Genomic DNA, 14,722 nt, shown 5'->3' with positions numbered 1-14,722 from the left:
CCTGGAAGAGAAGGTGGAAGGAAGTAATCTCAGATTAGCTGTCCCTTAAACAAGATGCAACATGCAGAATAATTCTTTTAACTACCTATTTATAACCTATTTCCACCTCCTGCAATTGGTAGCTAAATAAAGTGGAATTTTTCCACAAAGGCTCTTGAGCTGAATTTCAGATAGTCCTTGAGTTACACCTCAAGTGGAGCCTGCCCATCATGGTAGTGAGTCATGACGATTGTAAATCAATTCATCCACATGACCGGCCTGATTTTATGATCTTTTCTGCAACAGTCACTAAGTGGATCATGGTAAAACATGGTCACGTGACCATGAACTGCTGCAAATGACCAGAAATGTCAGATGGCTGAGGGATGATGGCTATCAGAACTTCAGAACTGGGTCATAAATTTCCCCAGGTTGCTTAGCGACCGGTCGTAAGTTGAGGACCACCTGTCCTTAGGAGAAGGGAATTGTATCCAGGTTTATTGTACATAAAGGCTTCCTGTGACCCCTGCTGATTATGGTTAGTCCTCGATTTATGACCACAGTTGGGACCAAAGTGGTTGTTAAGTGAGTCACACCTGATTTTACAACCTATTTTGTCATGGATCTTAAACGAATCACTGCAACTCTTAGATGTGTCTTGCAACCATTAAGCGAGTGTGACTTCCCCCCATTGACTTTGCTTGTCAGAATGTTGCAAATGGTGGATCATATGACCCCTGGATGCTGCCACCGTCATAAATAGAGGCCAATTGCCAAACACCGAAAGTTTGATCATGTCACTGTGGGGATGCTGGGTTGCTCGTAAGCATGAGGACCAGTTGTAATTCACTTTTTTCAGTGACGCTGTAACTTTGAATGGCCACTTAATGAATGGTTGTATGTTGAGGACATACAACCAAGATGGGAAAAGAACGACTCCAGATCCCAGGTGCAGAAATAAAATGGATCTCGGTGTTCTACTTGATCCTAATATTCAGGGGTCCCCAATCGCTGGGTCACAGCTAACTACTGGGCCACAGCCTATTGGCCTCGGCCACCTGAGTGGTTGGCCAGTGCTCGCATGTGTGCACATGCGCACAGCCCACTCATGCAAGCATTACTGCAAGCATTGTGGGCATTTGTGGCCCCACTCATATGAGCATTGCCACAAGGGTCACCTGTTAGCGCAAGCATCACCGAGTGTGTCGCGGGCATTCGCGGCTCCACACATGAACATGAGCATCATTGTGAGCATCATGGGCACTCGCAACCCCACTTGTGGAAGCACTCACGGCCCCACTCGTGCGAACAACAGGTGTCTGTGTGTGTGCATGCATTCACCACCACACAGAAAACCATCCCTCTCCCTCCCCCCACCTTCGCTCTGGGCTGCCGACCTTAAAAGATTGGGGAACTCTGTTCTACTTGGTCATAATGTTCTACTGATATTCTACTTGATCATAATGTTTTACAGGTTCTCCTCGACATATAAACGTGTTTAGTGACCATGGGATTATAGTAGGTCATAAGTGCAAGGACCGCTCATAAGTCCATGCTGTTGTAATTTCAAACACTCACTCAATGAACGGTCATAAGTCAAGGACAACCTTTACAACCCTTCATCAGAGTGTCCACAAAATTCATTTTCCTGCTTTGCTCCTCATGCTTGTTGTTCTTCTTCTTCTTGTAGGCCATCAAGATGGATTACAGTTCCTACAGCGGCGTGCCGAGGTTCTTGACAAGACCCAAAGCCTTTGTGGTCTCCATGGGCAAAGATGCCACCTTGAGCTGCCAGATCATTGGCAACCCCATCCCGTTGGTAAGCTGGGAGAAGGATAAACTCCCCCTCCAGATGGGAGGACGCTTCAAGATGGTGGAAGATGATGACCTTTATCGTCTCACAATCTACAACTTGAGCTTGGAGGACAGTGGTCAGTACATTTGCCGGGCCAAGAACACGATTGGGGAAGCCTTCGCCGCTGTCAGCATAAAAGTCGGTGAGCAGACCACAGTGACAGAATCAGCGCCGTACTTCATCCAGAAGCCCACATCCATCCGAGTGATCATGGGTGAAGATGCCATGTTCAAGTGCATCGTCCAAGGTAGTCCTCCCCTTGCCATCAACTGGGAGAAGGATGGGAAACACCTCGGCAAATCGTATGATTCCAACCGGATTCGGATCGAATCCCAGGGTGAGAAGAATGCTCTGAAGATCCAAAGTACTCGTTTGGGAGACAGTGGGACCTACACTTGCCATGCAGAGAATCCTTTAGGATCCTCCAGTGCGGCTGCAGCATTGATGGTGGATCTTCCAGATTCGTACAGCCCAGGCAGCACGAGACACAGCATAGATGACATCGGCAGCAAGACTTCTCCATTGTTGTCCCACATGCAGAAAAGACGAGAAGAAATCCGGAAGAGCGATTTGTCCGGGGTAGACTTCTTGATATCCACTGAAGGACGGTCCAAACTCGGATTGAGCTTGTCCTTGGATTACGAACGGGCTGCTAGCTTGACCTCCAAGGGACTCCGTGGTGATGGAGGCTCATATTATCGGGTGACCACCCGGAGTTTCACTGTCACTGAGGGCAAGCATGCCAAAATGAGCTGCTATGTGACCGGGGAACCCAAACCGGAGACAGTTTGGAAGAAGGATGGCGAGGTGATCCTTGAGAGCCGGAGACATATCATTTATGAGGATGAGCAGGAGAATTTTGTCTTGAAGATCCTCTTTTGCAAGCAGGTCGATAATGGCCTCTACACCTGCACGGCTTCAAACTTGGCAGGACAGACCTACAGTTCTGTGTTGGTGACCGTCAAAGGTGAGTAGCTATAGTTCCTCCATTGTGTTGCACAATGGGCTCAAGACCAGACAATTTGGCGGGACAGACCTACAGTTCTGTGTGGGTAATAATCAAAGGTTAGTAACCTCTGTTGTGTAGCACAATGGGTTCAATACTATACAATTTGGCAGAACAGACCTACAGTTCTGTGTTGGCAATCATCAAAGGTGAGTAGCCATGGATCCTCCATTGTGTAGCAAATGATCTCAAAACCAGACAATTTGGCAGAACAGGCCTACAGTTCTGTGTGGGTAATCATCAAAGGTGAGTAGCCATAGATGCTCCATTGTGTAGCAAATGATCTCAAGACCACGCAATTTGGCAGGACAGACCTACAGTTCTGTGTGGGTAATCATCAAAGGTTAATAGCCTCTGTTGTGTAGCACAATGGGTTCAATACTATACAATTTGGCGGAACAGACCTACAGTTCTGTGTTGGCCATCATCAAAGGTGAGTAGCCATAGATGCTCCATTGTGTAGCAAATGATCTCAAGACCATGCAATTTGGCAGGACAGACCTACAGTTCTGTGTGGGTAATCATCAAAGGTTAGTAGCCTCTGTTGTGTAGCACAATGGGTTCAATACTATACAATTTGTTGGGACCTACAGTTCTGTGTGGATAATCATCAAAGGTGAGTAGACGTAGATCCTCCGTTGTGTAACACAATCAATACCACACAATTTGGTGGGACAGACCTACAGTTCTGTGTTGGTAATCGTCAAAGGTGAGTAGCCGTAGATCCTCCGTTCTGTAACACAATCAATATCACACAGTTTGGTGGGACAGACCTACAGTTCTGTGTTGGTAATCGCCAAAGGCGAGTAGCCGTAGATCCTCCGTTGTGTAACACAATCAATACCACACAGTTTGGTGGGACAGACCTACAGTTCTGTGTTGGTAATTGTCAAAGGTGAGTAGCCGTAGATCCTCCGTTGTGTAACATAATCAATACCACACAGTTTGGTGGGACAGACCTACAGTTCTGTGTTGGTAATTGCCAAAGGTGAGTAGCCGTAGATACTCCGTTATGTAACACAATACCACACAGTTTGGTGGGACAGACCTACAGTTCTGTGTTGGTAATTGTCAAAGGTGAGTAGCCATAGATCCTCCATTGTGTAACACAATCAATACCACACAGTTTGGTGGGACAGACCTACAGTTCTGTGTTGGTAATTGCCAAAGGTGAGTAGCCGTAGATCCTCCGTTGTGTAGCACAGTGGGCTCAAGACCAGGCAATTTGATGGGACAGACCTACAGTTCTGTGTTGGTGATCATCAAAGCTGTAGCTCCACCTGTGTTCAAGTTACCAAGGTACAGAAACCGTGGAAGAGAAGTCATAAGGAAATAACCTAAGATGAGCAGTCCATTCAACAAAAGCAGGACACAAAACAATTCTCTTAACTTCCTATTTACAACATATAGGTAGTCCTTGATGTATGACCACAACTGAGCCCAAAATTTCTGTTGGTAAGTCAAACATTTGTTAAATGAATTTTGCCCCATTTTACGACAGTTCTTGCCACAGTTGTTAAGTGAATTCCTGCAGTTGTTAAGTTAGTAACATGGTTGTTAAGTGAATCTGACTCCCCCATTGACTTTGCTTGTCAGAAGGTCACAAAAGGGGATTGCGTGACCTTGGGACACCGTAACTATCATAAATACGAGCCAATTGCCAAAATTGTCAAATTCTGATCATGTGACGGTTGGGAGTGATGGTTGTTCGTGTGGAAAAATGGCCAGGAATCACTTTTTCCAGTGCCGTAACTTTGAACGGTCACTAAACAAACGATTCTAAGTTGAGGACTATCCGTAATAGTGTTTTTATTTTTGAAAGAACATTTAGCTTCACAACTAAAAGAAGACTGTTAAATGGATTTTTAAACTAGAAGAAATCTAATCCCAGGCCTATTTTGTGCAGAAGTAGGTGCCAAAGAAATAAACATGTATCTTGGCTAGTTTTGCAAGGAGATATTCAATTTTCACATTCCATTGGACGGTGATTTGATCCAGTGTAAAATGGATTCCTTGATCTCAAATCCATAATTCAGTAACATTGGCTGAATCAAGACCCTTAAAGCAATCAATGTTTCAGCTAAGGACAAGCAGTCCTCGACTTACAAGCAGTCACTTGTAATAGATCCTGGATAAGCCCTGATTTCAACCCAATTTCAAAGTTTTGATGTCCACCCTTAACCTAGTCACGTGGATTCATTTTGGGCACTTGGCAACCAGCCTGCTTTAATGACCGTTTTCAGCAGCCCCTGGTCACATGATTGCAATTCATGATGTTTGGCTGGAAATCAACATTTATGTCTGTTTTAGAGCATCCCCTAATGGGCTGGCTTTACTTTATGAGCGCAGAATTCACTTAATGACAGTAGCATTCTCTTGACAGCTGGCGGGTTGACTTAATGATCACCCTAAATAGGTTGCAAAATTGGTGTCAAATGGCGGCCCATTTAAACTTCATGACTTATGACTGTAAGTGCAAGTTCACTTACGGTCGTAAGTCAAGGACTACCTGTATGTTCCAGTGTTGTTAGAAAAATAAACTATAAGAAGGGATGGTAGCTCCTCATGCCCAGGGCTTTGAAAGGGATTGAATTAATTCACAGAAGACAGGTAGTCCTTGACTTACGATCCCAATTGAACCTCAAACCTCTCTGCTAACTGAGATAGTTGTTGAGTTTTCGCCTCCAGCAAGAAAAGGTCATAAAATGGGGCAAACACTCACTTAACAACTATCTTGCTTAGCAATGGAAACTTTGAGCTCAATTGTGGTCCTAAGTTGAGGACTGCCTGTACTGATGTTCCACTTGATCGTAATGTTCTACTGAGGTTCTACTTGATCATAATGTTCTACTATTGTTCTACTTGATCACAATGTTTTATTTACGTTGCGGTTGATCGTAATTTTCTACTGATGTTCCCCTTGATCATAATGTTCTACTGATGTTCTGCTTGATCATAATGTTCCATTGATGTCAAACTGAATCCTAATTTTCTAGTGATGTTCCACTTGATCATAATGTTCTAGTGCAGACATGTCAAACACAAGGCCCGGGGGCCAGATCCGGCCCGCGAAGTGGTTTCATGTGGCCCGCGAAGCCATCCTGGAAACAGTGAGGGAACGGCCCCCACTGCCTTGGCCCTGGCCCAGAGACCCTCCTTCTGCCAGAGACCCTCAGATCTGTCCCACTCCTGCCCAGGCCCCCATAGGCACCCTTGATGCGAACGATGTAGAGCTGGCCACGCCCACCCAGTAGGCCATACACACTCTAGCCACGCCCACCCAGTAAGCCATACCCACCCGGCCCCTTGAGGGCAACCGCAATGCTGATGCGGCCCTCAATGAAATTGAGTTTGACACCCCTGTTCTAGTGGATGTTCTACTTGATCATAATGTTCTATTGATGTTCCGCTTGATCCTAATTTTCTACTGATGTTTCACTTGATCGTGTTCTACTGTATCTTAATGTTCTACTGATGTTCCAGATCATAATGCTCTACTGATGTTCTGCTGGATCATAGTATTGTACTGATGTTCTACTGGATCTTAATGTTCTAGTAATGTTTTTAAATGTAGAATAGAATAGAGCTGGAAGGGACCTTGGAGGTCTTCTAGTCCAGCCCCCTGCTCGAGCATATTCTAAATCATAATGTTCTACTGATGTCAGGGTTAGAGTTCTTAACATGATCTTAACGTCATTTAGAGCTGTTTGATGGTTCTTCTTCAGTCTTGTGTCTTCCCAAAGTTCGTTTCTTCATCTGGTTCTTTCCCAGAACCGAGAATACCTTTCAAGACAAAACTCCAAGACTTAGAAGTTCGGGAGAAGGAGTCGGCGATCTTCTTGTGTGAAGTGCCCCGTTCTGATGTGGAGACCACTTGGTTCAAAGAGGAGACCAGACTTCAACAGAATGACAAGTACAAGATCGAAGAAGATGGGACATGTCGTAAGCTTACGGTCCAAAACGTCACCATGGACGATGATGCTGTCTACATTTGCGAGATGAAGGAAGGCAGCAGAACCATCGCCGAATTGAGCGTTCAAGGTAAGCGAAGTCCGTTTGATCTTTTCTCCATAGGACTTCCTTCTACAGGTAGTTCTCGATTTATCATCAGTTGCTTAGTTATAAACTGCCTGAAATAGGAAATTTACAACATGGATCCGATATTCCAACAGTTCCCTGAAGTCACATGACTACATTTTGGATCCTTGGCAACCCACATGCATTAACAGCCATTTGCAATGTCCCACAATCGTGTGAACATGTTTTGTGATGGTTTTGCTGAAAACCGGCAATTATTTCCAGTTTTGGGGAAAACTGTGCACAATGGGTTCGCTTAATGAACACTGCATTTGCTTAATGACACTGTTCACACTTACAACTGCCACGTTCATTTAACGACTGCTGCAAACCCCATAAAAATGACCTAGCCATTTTAGGAACAACTAATGAGTGTAATGGGCAGGCTCCATTTACTGTCATTAGTTTGAGGACTGCCTGTAATGCAGTCCTTTGTATTACTTCAGACTTATGCAAAAATGTGCATTGGTGTCCATATGGGCTCCACCCATTTTTAATGCGCATTACACACCTGAAAAAAGCAGATAGTTGCAACTGGACCATCATGGCTGCTATCTTAACTCTTTGGCTGGAGTGAGGCGATGATGCCAGAGTAAATATTATTATTACAGATAGTCCTCAATTTACAACCATTTGTTTAGTGACTGAAGTTACAATGGCACTGAAGAAAGTGACTTATGACCATTTTTCATATTTATGACCGTTGCAGCATCCCCAGGGTTATGTGATCAAAATTCAGATGCTTGGCAACCTGCTTGTATTATGACGGTTGCAGTGACTCAAAGTCACATGATCCTGTTTTGCGACCTTCTGACAAGCAGTGGGGAAGCCAGATTCACTTAACGACCGTGTTACTAACTTAATAACAGCAGAGATTACCTAGCAACTGCAGCAAGAAAGGTCATCAAATGGGGCAAAACTTCCTTAACAACTGCGTCACTTAGCAGCGGAAATTTTGAGCTTGAGGACTACCTGTATTATTATTTACTGAATTTATTTGCCACCCAACTTGCCATAAGAATTGAGTGACAAATAAATTGAATTGGGAAATTGTCCAGTAACAGACTTATTTAATAAGTCCAGAATGTACCAACATATAATATAGGAACCATCTGCCCAAATTTACAAGCCACTATTACCACAGCTGAGAATCCTGAGAGTTGGCATCCACATGTACAAAGGGTGCCCATTTAGAAAAAATCAACACACAGGTCCTCGCACTTATGACCATTGCAGCATCCCCAGGATCACATGATCAAAATTTGGACACTTGACAACCAACATATATTCATGACAGTTGCAGCATCCTGGGTCACGTGATCTCCATTTATGACCTTCCCAGCCAGCTTCTGAAAAGCAAAGGGGAAGCCAGATTTGCTTAATGACTGTTAGGTGTTAACCATGGTTAACTACAGGAATTCATTTAACAACCGTGGTGAAAAAGGTGGCAAATTGTTTCACAACCCCCTTGCTTAGCAATAGAAATTCTGCTCCCAGTGGTAATCGTAAGTCGAGGACTACCTCTTAATACCTGTTTAATGAATAAAAGCATTAAAGGCAATTCTTCTCCGGCCTACTAACAATTTTTAGACAGAGATTCAGGCTTCCTTGGTTGATAATGCCAGGTGTGAAGTGCAAGACCCCTGATGCAAACCACGCGTTATGTAAGAGGGTCACCCATGCTTGCTCAAATCAAAGATCGAAGGAGGTGATCGGATTTCTGTAACCTGAGTTTGGATCACGCTGCTTGCCAAGTATCTGAAGGAATTGCAGACGCATAACTTATGTCAATGTCTTTGACCTCTGCAGCCCATAGAGGTAGTCCTTGGCTTACCACAGTTCGTTTAGTGGCCATTTGAAGTTACAACACTACTGGAAAAAGTGACTTATGACCATTTTTCACACTTGTGACCATTGCAGCTTCCTTATGGCCATGTGATTTACATTCGGATGTTTGACATCTGATTCCTATTTATAACAGAAGCAGTGTTCCAGGGTCATGTGATGCCCCTGCTGACCAGCAAAAGTCAGTGGGGAAGCTGGATTCACTTAACAACCGTATGACTAACTTAACAACTGCTGCAAGAAAAGTTTTAAAATGGGGGCAAGACTCACTAAACAAATTTCTCACATAGCAACATAAATTTTGGGATCAGTTATGGTCGTAAGTCGAGGACTGCCTGGACATGCTAATCCACTTCACAAGCCAGGGTTAGGAAGGAAACCTAGTTTGCCCTTGGCCAACCCATCTCTACATTTCTTGTTACGTTGATTGACTGAAGAGGGCTGGCTCCTCCGTGAGGCAATCTGCTCTGTGATTGGTTGCTGTGGGTGTGGAGGGGGAGTTTCCCTTTTTCCCTGCCTTTTTCCTTCTGTAGGCCCTGTATGCTCTGTGATTTACCTCATGATGCTCCAGTTTACCTAACTACCTTGTTTGCTGTATATAAAGATGTAAAATGTATTTATTTATGTAAAACTACAAGTTTGTGTTGGCCTCTGACTCAATTTGGACACCGGCTGAGCAATGCCCTGACAGGCTACATAAATCGAATGTTTAGAATATATGTAGGGATAGGTCTTCCTCCTTATCTATTAGATCATGTATCTCTCTTATCTACTTTCTTTCTAGTTTTCTTTCTCTCTTTCTCTTATATCTATTTATTTATCTATGTATTTCTCTCCATCTCCCTCTTCCTATGTATTAGTTCATGTGACTATCATCTGTCTATCTAATTATCCATTCATCCATCTATCTATCTATCTATCTATCTATCTATCTATCTATCTATCTATCTATCTATCTATCTATCTATCTATCTATCTATCTATCTATCTATCCCTCTGTATCATATATCTATCGTCTGCTATTCATCCACCTATCCATCCTTTCCTATCTATCTATCTATCTATCTATCTATCTATCTATCTATCTATCTATCTATCTATCTATCTATCTATCTATCTATCTATCTATCTATCACTCTGTATCATATATCTATTGTCTGCTATTCATCCACCTATCCATCCTTTCATCTCTATCTATCTATCTATCTATCTATCTATCTATCTATCTATCTATCTATCTATCTATCTATCTATCTATCTATCTATCTATCTATCTAATCTATCTATGTATCTTTCTCTCCCCCGCCTCTCTCTCTCTCTATCTAACCTTCCTCTCTATCCTTTCACATATCTATCACTCTATTTAATTATCTAGCTGTATCTCCCTCCCTATCCATCTATTACCTGTATATATCTCCCTACCTAGACAAGTTCATAGTATTTCTAAGCACAGCTTTTAATCTGAGTTGACTGAAGGTAATGGTCATGTCTTTATTTATCAACCTAGGCAACATTATCAAGAAACTGCCAAGGAAGACGGCTGTCAGTATAAAAGACACCGCAGTGTTCTGTGTGGAACTGGAACAAAAGTGCAAGAAGTTCCGATGGTTTAAGAATAAGGAAGAATTAAAACCTAGCGGTCGCATCTCAATCTCCTCAACAGACAGAGAATATACCATGATCATCCGGGATTGTCAGATAGAAGATGGAGGAGAAATTTTCTTTGTGGCTGATGAATGTAGAACATCTACACAGTTTACTGTCTCTGGTAAGAGTTATTTATGTGTGTGAGGGATTTGTTCCTCCATATTTGTTACTTACAAATTGTAGGCTTTTCCTGAAGAACTTAGATGCTTAGGACCTTGCAAATATAGGTAGTCCTTGATTTAGAACCATAACTGAGTTTTGCTCAAAGATAGATAGATGATAAAGTGTTTCCCCGAAAGTAAGGCATACTCCGAAAATAACCCCTAGCTTGATTTTTTGGGGGGAGTGGCCCTAATATAAGCCCTACCTCAAAAATAAGTCCTAGTTTTGGGGCACACACTTAAAAATCAAGCTAAGGAAGGGGTGGGGGTGTGGAGCTGGCCCATGCACCCCAGGCCCACTTACCTTCCAGCCAGCCTCTCCTTGCAGGCCCAGCTCTTCTGCGGTGTTTTCTGCAGCCAGGCCTGCATTTCTCCATCACAGGCCTTTCCAGAAGGACTGTGAAGCCAAGAATTCAATCCATAGCTCTGTTCTGCAAGTCCTCTGCAACCGAGGACTGAGCTATGGATTCAATCCATAGCTCGGTACTCGGCTGCATAGGCCTTCCGGAAAGGCCTGACTGCAAAATGCAGGCCGGAATGCAGCTGCAGTATGAAGCTGCTCCTTTGGTCCCAGAAGACGTGGACTCGCTGGGCAGGGCTGTTGGTGCTGGAGGTGAGTAAGACATGCCCTGAAAATAAGTCCTGGTGCCTCTTTTGGAGGCAAAAACAAAACAAAACACCTGATCTTCTTTTTGGGGAAACACGGTAGGTAGGTGATACATAGAAATAGACTAGATAGATAGATACAGGGCTTTTTTTCCTCATAGAACGCTCAGAATGGAGTTCCGGCACCTTTTTTGGATGGAACCTTGTAGGGTAGGCAAGGAGGGTTGTATGACATGTGTGAGTTCCGGCACCTTTTTCTTTTACAAAAAAAGCACTGGATAGATAGATAGATAGATAGATAGATAGATAGATAGATAGATAGATAGATAGATGATAGATAGATAGATAGATAGATAGATAGATAGATAGAGATAGATAGATAGATAGATAGATAGATAGATAGATAGATAGATAGATAGATAGATAGATAGATAGATAGATAGTAGATCTTGGCGTATTCGGGTCTTTTCCCGTGTAAGATTGAGAGTGTCTTGGCGACGTTTCGGCGAGGTCCCACTCGTCATCTTCAGGCTGGTGTCAAGCCAAAGACACCAGCCTGAAGATGATGAGTGGGGCCTCACCGAAACGTCGTCAAGACACTCTCAATCTTACACGGGAAAAGACCCGAATACGCCAAGACCTACATACCTGTACCCATGAAAATCTACGAAAACAAATAGATAGATAGATAGACAGACAGACAGACAGATAGACAGGCAGATACAGAGAGACAGATACAAACAGACAGACAGACACAAAGAGAGACAGACAGAGATAGAGAGAGAGTTTAGTCCCGTGGAAATTCTGGTTTTGATTGTGGTCATAAGTCAAGGACTACCGTTTAGAAGAACAACAAAACATATGATAGTTCCATCAAATCTTGAGGGCCAAGATTGACCCCTTAAACCAAAAACCTGGTTTAAAAGGTTCCTAGGATCAGGCGGGGTCAGTTATCCAGATCAGTGGCACAGCCAAACCATGAGAGAAACTCAAGGCATCAGCCTTGTAGCAGTGAAGTCATTTGACCCTGTTTGATCCCCACTCAGAACATGCTTGAAGATCCCTAGCAGAAGGTGAGCATCAATCAATCAGCTGCCACTGATTTCTTGCATGCAAGAAACATGCCGTCACTTCCTATCCACCCTTAAAATAAGATACAATACAATGGTATACAGAAAGTCCTTGACTTATGACCACAATGGAGCTCAAAATTTCTGTTGCTAAATGAGACAGTTGTTAAGTGAGTTTTGCTGCATTGTATGACCACAATTGTTAAGTGAAACATGGCAGTTGTTAAATTAGTAACATGGTTGTTAAGTGAATCTGGCTTCCACATTGACTTTGTTTGTCAGAAGGTCACGTGACCCCGGGACACAGCAACTGTCATAAGTATGAGTCAATTGCCAAATGTCTGAATTTTGATCATATGATTGCAGAGATGCTGCAATGGTCATAAGTGTAAAAAACAGTTATAAGTTACTTTTTTCAATGCCGTTGTAAGTTCAGTCACTAAACGAACTGTTGTAAGTCGAGGATCACCTGCGCAATTGAACAACTGCAGTGATTCACTTAACAACCATGGCCAAAAAAGTCATGAAATCGGGTTTGACTCATTTAACAACCACCTTGCTTATCAATGGAAATTCTGACCTCCATTGTGGTCATAAGTTGAGGACCACCTGAAACCAGATCAGATTCAGAAATCATAATGCTTCTGAGTTTGACCCAACTTAACTGCCGTATTGGAAAATGGCTTTGTTGGAAAATCTCTTCAATTTAACCTCTTTAATTCGCAATCTGAATTTGGCTGCCCAACCCCTTGTCTTAGCCATAGCATGTTAAGCTAAGATCTCATATAACAAGGAAAGAATGTGAAAAGCGTACATAGAGAACATAATTGAAGTAGGCATCACTGCACCCTGTTTGCAAAAATAACCTTTTCTCAGAGTCCATACTGCATCATAACTAGGCACCAGAGGCCAGGACAAGAAGTAACAGATGGAAACTTATCAAGGAGCGATCCAACCTAGAACTAAGAAGAAATTTCCTGACAGTGAGAACAATTAATTAGTGGAACAACTTGCTCCAGAAGTTGTGGGTGCTCCAACACTGGAAGTTTTCAAAAATAAACTGGACAACTATCTGACCAGGATGGAATAAAACTCCTGCCCTGAGCAGGGGGGGGTTGGACTAGAAGATCTCCGAGGTCCCTTCCAGTCCTATGATTCTAAAAACCAAGAGGTGGCTTCCAAAGAGACTGAGATGTAGAAAGCTAGAGGAGAGATCCTCTCTATGGCTCCTTACTTTAGGCAGATCATCTGTACAGTAGTCCTCGACTTACAATGGTTCATTTAGTGACACTTCAAAAATTGCGAGGGCGTTGAAAAAAGTGACATGACCGTTTTTTACCCTTATGACCATTGCAGCATCCCCATGGTCACGTGATCAAAATTCGGCCACTTGGTGACTGACTCATATTTATCATACTCACAGTGTCCCAAGATCATGTGATCCCCATTTGTGATCTTCTGACAAGCAAAGTCAATGGGGAATCCAGATTCACTTATCCCCACCGTGTGACTAACTTAACAATTGCAGGGATTCACTTAACAACTCTAGCAAGAAAGGTCGTCAAATGGGGCAAAGCTTACTTAACAAATGTCTCGCTTAGCAACAGAAATTCTGGGCTCCATTGTGCTCATAAGTCGAGGACTTCCTGTATATCATTGCTCTGTATATTATTTTAAGGATGGGTAGCAAATGACATTTGTTGCATGACCTAATTAGGTAACGTCATTAATTATAGAAGGGAGTGGGCTTTGTGGAGAGGAGGAGGAGGAGGAGGAGGAGGACTGAGGGATCATTCTAAGACCAGAATTAACATTGCTAAGGCAGGTGGTTATTAAACCAGCCACATCCGATTTAATGACATTTTTTCCCATGGTTGTAAATCGAATCACTGCAGGTGGTCATTAAGTGAATCCGGCTTCCCCCATTGACGTTGACGGTAAGGTCAACAAATGGCGATCACATGACTCTGGGACGCTGCAACCATCATAAAGTACATGCCAAGTGCCTGCACTGTGATCATGTGACCATGGGGTTTTGTGACAGTCATAAGTGCAAGTCATGGTTGTAACTTGCATCCTGCATGTTGATCATGTGAGTGTGGGGATCATGCAGAACAAAACAGAATAACAGAGTTAGTCCAACCCTCTGCTCAAGCAAGAAACAAATTGTTTGTCCAATAGTCATAGCGTGCAATGGTCAAGTGCAAGGAACGGCATTTTTCAGTGCCGTTGCAGTTTTGAAAGGCTACCAAGCCAATTGTTGTAGGTCAAGGACTACGTATATTGGTAGTACAATCAGTTCAAACAGTATTTTATATTATATAAATATAAGTAGATTTTATATTATAAATGTTTGAGTGTCGATCAACAATCTGAAACTTTAGGAAGGAGGGTATGGGCTGATTTCAGCCTTCCCAGGTGGACTCTGGGGGCAGAGTCAAAAGGGGGATCAGCCTAGAATCCCTATGTAGATGTA

At 43.1% G+C, this 14,722-nt stretch overlaps 1 protein-coding gene and 1 long non-coding RNA gene across 11 annotated transcripts in view; one reads left to right on the top strand and one right to left on the bottom strand.

Annotated features, from left to right (window-relative positions):
* Window positions 1-14,722, top strand: part of OBSCN (obscurin, cytoskeletal calmodulin and titin-interacting RhoGEF) — a 246,317-nt gene that overhangs the window by 8,968 nt on the left and 222,627 nt on the right. For all 10 annotated transcript variants that reach the window (XR_014028536.1, XM_081344177.1, XM_081344174.1 and 7 more), the window contains exons 2-4: window positions 1,670-2,801; window positions 6,612-6,881; window positions 10,270-10,530. Coding sequence is in view for 9 of the 10 variants with exons in the window: in XM_081344177.1 (XP_081200303.1) it covers window positions 1,679-2,801; window positions 6,612-6,881; window positions 10,270-10,530 (1,654 nt within the window). In the remaining variant the exon portion in view is untranslated. The remainder of the gene's footprint in view (window positions 1-1,669; window positions 2,802-6,611; window positions 6,882-10,269; window positions 10,531-14,722) is intronic.
* The window catches only part of LOC308677644, a 792,073-nt gene that overhangs the window by 774,911 nt on the left and 2,440 nt on the right, over window positions 1-14,722 (bottom strand). The gene's annotated exons all lie outside the window — the stretch shown is intronic.

The sequence above is a fragment of the Vipera berus genome (assembly GCF_964194415.1).
Source record: "Vipera berus genome assembly, chromosome: Z".
Taxonomy (NCBI): Eukaryota; Metazoa; Chordata; class Lepidosauria; order Squamata; family Viperidae; genus Vipera; species Vipera berus.
This window is presented reverse-complemented; position numbering and strand designations above follow the sequence as displayed.